This window comes from Polistes canadensis, unplaced genomic scaffold, assembly GCF_001313835.1.
Source record: "Polistes canadensis isolate GaletaPanama2010 unplaced genomic scaffold, ASM131383v1 scaffold_166, whole genome shotgun sequence".
NCBI classification, from domain to species: Eukaryota; Metazoa; Arthropoda; class Insecta; order Hymenoptera; family Vespidae; genus Polistes; species Polistes canadensis.
The window spans coordinates 132,383-140,275 of NW_014569713.1; the positions used below are offsets into that span (position 1 = coordinate 132,383).

The window sequence follows — 7,893 nt, forward strand, 5'->3', positions numbered from 1 at the left end:
CCTCCCCCCTCTCCTCCCCATTGCTCCCCCACCTCACGATTTACATTTGGTGTGTTAGTATATAACGTTTATTTAATAGAAATGAAAATTTATTGACGTTTCTCGTACGAACGAACGAACGATTTAGGACGGGTAAAAAGGTAAACGAAAAATCGCGAGAAAAGAAAATACGTTGAAAAACATTGTACGATTGGCTGTTGAGAAAAATGATTCGTTGTATTACGAAAAGAAGTAATTTCAAATATATTATATTTATGTGTATACGCGTATACAGTTAAGTAACCCTTTTCTTTCTTTCTTTCTTTCTTTGTTTTTTTCGGTTTTTCTAAGAAAAATAAAAAGAATAAAAATTATGAAACAAAACATGATAAACATTGTAAACCATTTTCTCATCCACCCACAGTTTCTTTTTTAAATTCGTTAATGTGTTCTCTATATAACGAATAAACATTTAGATTTATCTTAACTTTTTTTAGCTTTACTTTTCAAAAGATATTTAATATCTTTTGCAAAGAGATAAAAGTTTCAAACAATTTTTACCATTGCCAGGTGAGAAACGATATGAATCAAAGATAGGATACAAAATTTCAAGCTAAATTTGTGTTCAACGTTTAATTTTCCTTATTCGCGTTTGCACGGTACACATCCTGAGGTTTGCATAGCACACAAAACGGCCAATCAAATGTTCGCACGCGCGACAAGGTATGAAAAGAGAAAGAAAAAGAAAAAGAAAAAGAAAAAGAAAAAGAAAAAGGGAAAGAACGTCTATTTTATCCACCCTTTCGATTCCCTTTTTTTTTATACCACCCCACCACCCCACCACCACCATCACCACCATTCCTTTTCCACGCGTTGTAAAAGCTGGAAATGATAGAAGAAACACAGAGAGAGAGAGAGAGAGAGAGAGAGAGAGAGAGAGAGAGAGAGAGAGAAGAAAAGGAAGAATAAGGAAAAATGTTTCGTGCTGTTTCTAGGATTTACTATGTACCATAGTAATCCTCTCATTTTCTATCGAGTTAAACTATACACATTCTTCTCGTACGCGTATTTATTTTCCTTTTTTTTCCTTCCATCAACGTGTTTTACCTTCTTATTTTTTATTCTACTTTTCTCTCTTATTTTCATACGAAATTACATCATTCGTATCTAGAAAAATATAACTCCTTGTTTCTATATATATATATATATATATAAATACATATTATACAAAAGTATAGAATGATACATATTACACACACTCATATGTGTGTGTGTGTGTGTATGTGTGTGTTTATGTAGATACATACTTCACCTACTCAAAGTGCTTGGGAAACTAGTCAAAGTACTTTCCCCCGTCGAGCTTTTAAAGTTCGACCCTAAATTTTATTCCTCTTTTTTTTTTCCTTTTTTTCTTTTTTTTTTTCACCGTGCCAAACGTCCAGAATCCTTTCCACGCATTCGTGTATCTTGCAAAAACAACAACAAAATAAAAAAAAAACAAAAAACTAGGACGAAAAAATATACTGAAATATTATATTACGTCAACGTTTTTAATGTGAAAATACACTCGGTTTTTTTTTGTTTTGCATCAACAACAACAACAACAACAACAACAACAACAAAAATATTCGGCCGCGTGTACTCTACATTTTTTCTCCCCTCCCCCCTCCCACCTCTCCCCCTCTTTACACTTTACCATATGTACGTGTTGACGTTAAATGAATTAGGTGTGGTTTCTATGTGATGGTGATGATGCATTTGAATACACACACACATAAACACGAGTATTTTGTTCTAAAAAGGGAAAACAAAGAGTGAAAGAGTGAAAGAGAAAATAATAACTCAAGTTTGAAGAAAGTTTCGAGATAGTTGAATGAGTACGATTCATTCTACCCCTTTCTCACCCCCTTATTTTCACTCTCTCTCTCTCTTTCTTTCTCTGAATCCGATCCAAACGACTGTTTATCGTCGGTCACCGCGTATAATGTCCACTTTCGAGAAATACAAACTTAAACTGAAGCAAAAGTTTATCGCGTTACAAAAGGAAAAGCTTGGGATAGGAAAAGTCGGTTACCAACAGCAATGCAACGGTACGCGTAGTTTTCCTTTCGAAATGGTGGAAAGGGGCAGGGGGAAGGGGGTGGAGGTGGATAGGTAGCTTTTACGAGTGATACACGAGAAACAATGAAGTCCCTTTTCCAACTAAGAAGAAGAAGAAGAAGAAAGTTCTTGCAAGTACGTCAGTGTTCTTATAAGAAATTTTATCGTCTTACACATCCTTTCTTTTTCTTTTTTCTTTTTTTTTGTTTATTTGACGTATATATACAATAAGAGGATTTGTCTCACTTAAATGTTACGAATTGTTTATATTTTATTTTCTTTATTGTTGAATTAATACTTCGATGATATATCAGAAATATTCTAACATGTAATAGTTGTTTTATATTTCGTATAATATTGATTTGACAAGTAATTGTAAAATGAAACAACGAAATAATAATTGTCGATGATACGGGGGAGGGGGAGTGAGTTTTTTTTTTCTTTTTTTTAAATAATTCATAAAATATATTATATATAATATGTTGAAGTGAAAAAAAATGTTTCTCCGTAATAGTTGAAATAAATTCAAGGAGGCAAATGTAATAATGTTAAACGTGAAAGTATTTTTTTTGAGATACTTATTTCTTATTTTTTCGGATGAGATATCAAGATGCCATCGTTTATTTTTATTCTGTTTTTTTTTTTTAAATATTGTAGAACGGCTAATTTTTTGTTGTTCTCCATTTTGATAAAGCATCAAATTCTGTTCGTTATTTTTTATTTCGTATTCGGATATTTTATTCTTAGGAACGAGAATCAAAGCTTTTGATAAAGATATGTATATATATATATATATATATATATATATATACATAAGTGAATAATAAATTATATCATAAATAATTCGTCAGTTAACCGTACCTTTTGATCCTTCTGCCAAATGCACTGACCCCTCTTGCCGAGAACACGACAGATCAACTTTGCATCCTGTCCGGGATTAACTTCCGTGTACTGTGGCGTTTCCTCGAATTGCTGTATCCCGTGACAAACTGTAAAAGATAATTAATTCTATGGGTTAACGAGATTTCTCGTTAAATAAATAAATAAATAAGTAAGTAAGTAAGTAAGTGAGTAAGTAAAAGAACACACACAAAAAAAAGAAAAAGATTCATTAACTCGAGAGGGTGGAAGGATTATTCGTAACTGGATATTTTAACCCCGTTACGTCGTCCAGGGTTAAATTGTTTCGAAGTAAGAAAATAAATTTCGTCGTTAACGTTTATTAAAACGAAAAATGAAAGTTAAAAAGAGATGGAATGGGAAAGGGGGAGGAATAGGGGGTGGAGGTGTCGGTTGTTAAATGAGAATAGGAGAATAGCGAGTCTGTATTTCTTGTAAATCGTGGCTTACATAGCCAAAGGGTATTTAACCCAGTTGGTTCTCATTAAGGTAGTTATTTAATACGCAACTTTGTGAATTAACTTAGTCACCCCAAGTCCTTGGAAATTTGTCGACAAAACACAAGGAGAAAGAGTAAGAGAGAAAGAGAGAGAGAGAGAGAGAGAGAGATAGATATCAAAAATAAAAGAACAAGCAGTTTCATTAATCGTAATATTTAGTTTAAACATTTCCCTTGCTTATTATTTTTCCATAATATTCCATAATTCTTTTCCTAGCGTATGTATTATTTGCGACAAAATTTTATTGCAAATCTCGAAACACATACAAATCGATAAAGTTCATTTGATACGAATGCAGAATGAGTGAATGAGTGAGTGAGTGAGTGAGTTAGTGTGAGTGAGAGAAAGAGAAAGAGAGAAAAGTCAAAGCTTCGATGATATGGCACGAATGCATTTACCCTTGTTGGATATACGCTGGACGTATGTGGCGTTGGCAACGTACTGAGCTTTCGCAGGATTGCAATGTTAAAAATTCAATTTTTCACCGAGGCAAAAATGATTAATAAAGCGCTAGCTAGCGTGGTACTCGCATATACACATCCCCATTCGAGCACGGAGCATGGGGGGAATAAGTTTGCAAAATTAACAAAGCACGGGACTGGCTCGGCCACTGAGCTACCTACCTCTGACCGTGTTTCGCGAATCTCGCAACACAATATTTGCGTATTCGGTGGAAAAAGAAACAATTCAGAACCAATTACCGGTGTGTTCGTAATTCTTTTTTTGTCTTCTCTTTTTTTTTTCTTTTTTCTTTTTTTTTCTTCTTTTCCTATATATATACGCGTACGTAACTGGAATAATGATAAACGCGATTCGTACGAGAAAAGGACAGGTAATCCTTTTACAACACGATTTTGTTCTAACATTATTCATAAATTGCGAAAACATTTGTATTAACACTTATTTACTTACTTTTACACATCAACGAATAATATGTGATTTTATTCGAAACATATCTTAAAATGAAATCATCTTAAAATAATAAATTTAAGATCTCTCATATAACACGGTTTATGTTTTTTTTTAAAAAAAAAAAAAACACACTGTATTTCTACAGCATTAGATATAACAACAATGATTGTTTAACATATTTCTAAATGAAATTACTTGAAAATAATGAACATTGGGGTCTCGTGTAACATGGTTTCAATCAACAAACCAATTTTTTTAGGAACCTATTTACCGTCTTATAAAATGGTTTACCTTATTTATTTCCAATTTCGAATAATTATTATTTTACGTGACACAATTGGAAAAATAAAATGACCCAGATAAATAAGAGACTTTCTTTGTATTAGACGAACTCTTGTTAAAATGAAGTTTAACCGAGCAAACTCGTTAATATACGAACACCATTAGGAGGTGTCGAAAGACGGGGGTGTGATTCGTAGATAAGTTAAAGGCAAGTAACTTCAAGGCAACAGGTTTTCGAAGCAAATTCGAAGCTTACAGTGTCTCCTAATATACACACGACGGAGTTTGTTAATTGTGTTTAGACGTCGTCCGTTTGCAATCCCAGAAACTGCAAATATATTTAACAACTAACCCCTAAATTCGAGTTTATATCTTTCTCTCTGTCTCTCTCTCTCTCTCGTGTGTTTCTACAAACTGTCTAACCGATCAATAATATAATTCCTGCCTAAGTTCAAATTCATTCTCACTAATTTGATCATTTTTAACAAGATATCTATCTTTCTATAGTAATAATACATTTTTTTTTCATTAAATAAATCAACATTAATATTTTCCGGTTATACGAATACGTAAAAAGGCTTTTTTCACGGTTGAACGATCTTTCGGAATGAAAACTTTCCCCGTTGGAAAATGGAAATTAGTCGAGAAGTCGATGATGGTTAGAAAGTTTATTATTATTTCTTTCGTGGCAGACGTTGAACGTTAAAATCGTTCGTTTCGTTTGGAATTTGGTGTACGGTTGGTTGAAATACTCTTAAGTACAAACAAAAAAATAAAAAATACAGAAAAAGAAGAAGAAGAAGAAGAAGGATGAGGATGAGCAAGGTTAAGAGTTTATCTTTTAAAAGGAATAAATTTGGCTTTGCACGCGCGGCCAATACTACTACCACTACCACCACCAATACCAATACTATTACACGAGATAGGTTAACAAAAAAAAAACCAAAGTAAAGCAAGCAAAAGGTAGTCAAAGTTTCGCAAGTACGAAAAAGGGTGTTTTTACCGAATTGTAAGAGGAAATTAGTACGAGTATCGTACTCGTACTTTTTACAGATGCAATGAGAAGGAAAGCCTTCACCCTTTCCCCCATTTCCCCCTCCCTACCTCCCTCCCTCTTTCTCTCTCTCTCTCTCTTTCTCTCTTACACCGAATCAAAGTTAATTAACGATGAACGCGAAGATAAAGTTTTTTTCAATTCGATAGAATGATTTTCGAGGATGTTAAAGTTCTACGTTATTACCGTTTCGGTCTGCAACGAGAAGAAGGTGCGGCGGCAGGGGTGGCTAGGGTTAGTAGAGGGGTGGGGGTAGGGGGCAGAGTTCCAGACGCGGTGTCGCAAAGTTTTAAAAGCATTCCGAGATTTTTAACGTGGCAAGCAAGTTAAACTTGCGCTTAAAATCCTAGCAGAATTTTATAGTCGATTCGGGAGGGGGGGCGAGCGGGCGCATAATTTCATCGTAAATTATATCTCGCAACAGGGGCGGGGGTGGGGGTGGAGACGGTGGCGGTGGCGTCGGCGGCTAACTTTTTCTTTTATGTTCTCCCTTGCGAATCCGAACTTCTCCTGCTGCCTGGACGAACAGGAAATATGGTGATTGTATTCGTCCGAACGGTAGGTAGGTAGGTAGGTAGGTAGGTAGGTGAGTACCTATGTAATATTCCCCGGAAACATACTACAAGGTCTTCTAATGTTTAAAAAATTTTTTTCAACTTTGTGTTATTTCTTTTCTTTTCTTTTTCTTTTTTATCTTTTCTTTTTTCTTTTTAACATTGAATATATTATAATATATATTGTATTATATATATCCCACATAACTCTAATGACGATTTTTCAAGTACCTGCGATAACCTAAGCAAAAAAAATACTTTAAACAAAAGTTGATCTGTTTTGATACATTGCAATAAAAAAAAGTTCGAAAAAACATTTTTTATACTTATAGCAAGCAGATTTTCATGATTTTTACATTAAATTAAAGTACACTCTTTTGTCTACGCGTAGAATACCATATTGAGTTATAAATTTAACATGTAAACTTCATAAAATGTCAGAGAATGCAATGCTGTAAATTGTGCATCTTTGCAATTTTTTTTGGAAAGTTTCGGTAAATATTTTTTTTATTAAAAGTAAATAAATTTTAATGATTTTTATATTAAATTAAAGTACACTCTTTTGTCTACGCGTAGAATACCTTTTCGAGTTATAAATCAATTTGCAAAGGTTTAGAAAATGTCAGAGAATGCAATGCTGTAAATTTTTCCTACTTTGCCATTTCTTTAAATGGTTTTGGCAAATCTTTTTTATACTAAAAGTAAATAGATTTTAATAAAACTTATATTAAATTAAAGTACACTCTTTTATCTACACGTAGAATACTAATTTTTTCATTAAAATCTATTTACTTTTAGTATAAAAAATATTTACCAAAACTTTTCAAAGAAATTGCAAAGATGCACAATTTACAGCATTGCATTCTCTGACATTTCCTAAACTTTACATGCTTAATTTATAACTTCATATTGTATTCTACGCGTAGACAAAAGAGTGTACTTTAATTTAATATAAAAATCTTTAAAATCCATTTGCTAAAAGTATAAAAAATATTTACTGAAACTTTTTAAAGAAATTGCAAAGATGCATTATTTACAGCATTTCATTCTCCGACATTATATGAACATTTGCAGATCGACTTTAAACTTAAATAAGTATTCTACACGAAGACAAAAGTGTGTACTTTAATTTAATATAAGTTCCATTAAAATCTATTTACTCTAAGTAGAAAAAATATTTACTGAAACTTATCAAAGAAATTGCAATGTTCTACAATTTACAGGATTGCATTCTCTGACATTTTATAAACGTTTGAAAATCGATTTATTATTCAAAGAAGTATTCTACGCGTATACAAAAGAGTGTGTACTTTAATTTAATATATAAATTTATTATAATCCGCTTGCTAAAAGTATAAAAAATATTGACGTAAACTATTCAGAAAAACAGCTTTTTTTCGAAATCCTCCGTTGAAATGAAACATTGTTCTCTATCAAATTACTATTTATAAATGTTGTTTATATCCCTTTCTGATTGTTGCGCATGTGTATAAAGGTAATAATGCACCTAATACATAAAATTTAAGAATATAACTTTCTTGTTTTAGCATTCATTTAATTTTTATACACAATTTCTTAATTAAAACTTCACTATAAGGATGTAATTATTATA

The 7,893-nt window shown here is 32.4% G+C and overlaps 1 protein-coding gene across 2 annotated transcripts in view; it reads right to left on the minus strand.

Moving 5' to 3' along the window:
• Positions 1 to 7,893, minus strand: part of LOC106789153 (hemicentin-1) — a 151,240-nt gene that overhangs the window by 43,239 nt on the left and 100,108 nt on the right. For both annotated transcript variants that reach the window (XM_014753118.1, XM_014753119.1), the window contains exon 2: positions 2,941 to 3,068. In XM_014753118.1, the coding sequence (XP_014608604.1) occupies positions 2,941 to 3,068 (128 nt within the window). The remainder of the gene's footprint in view (positions 1 to 2,940; positions 3,069 to 7,893) is intronic.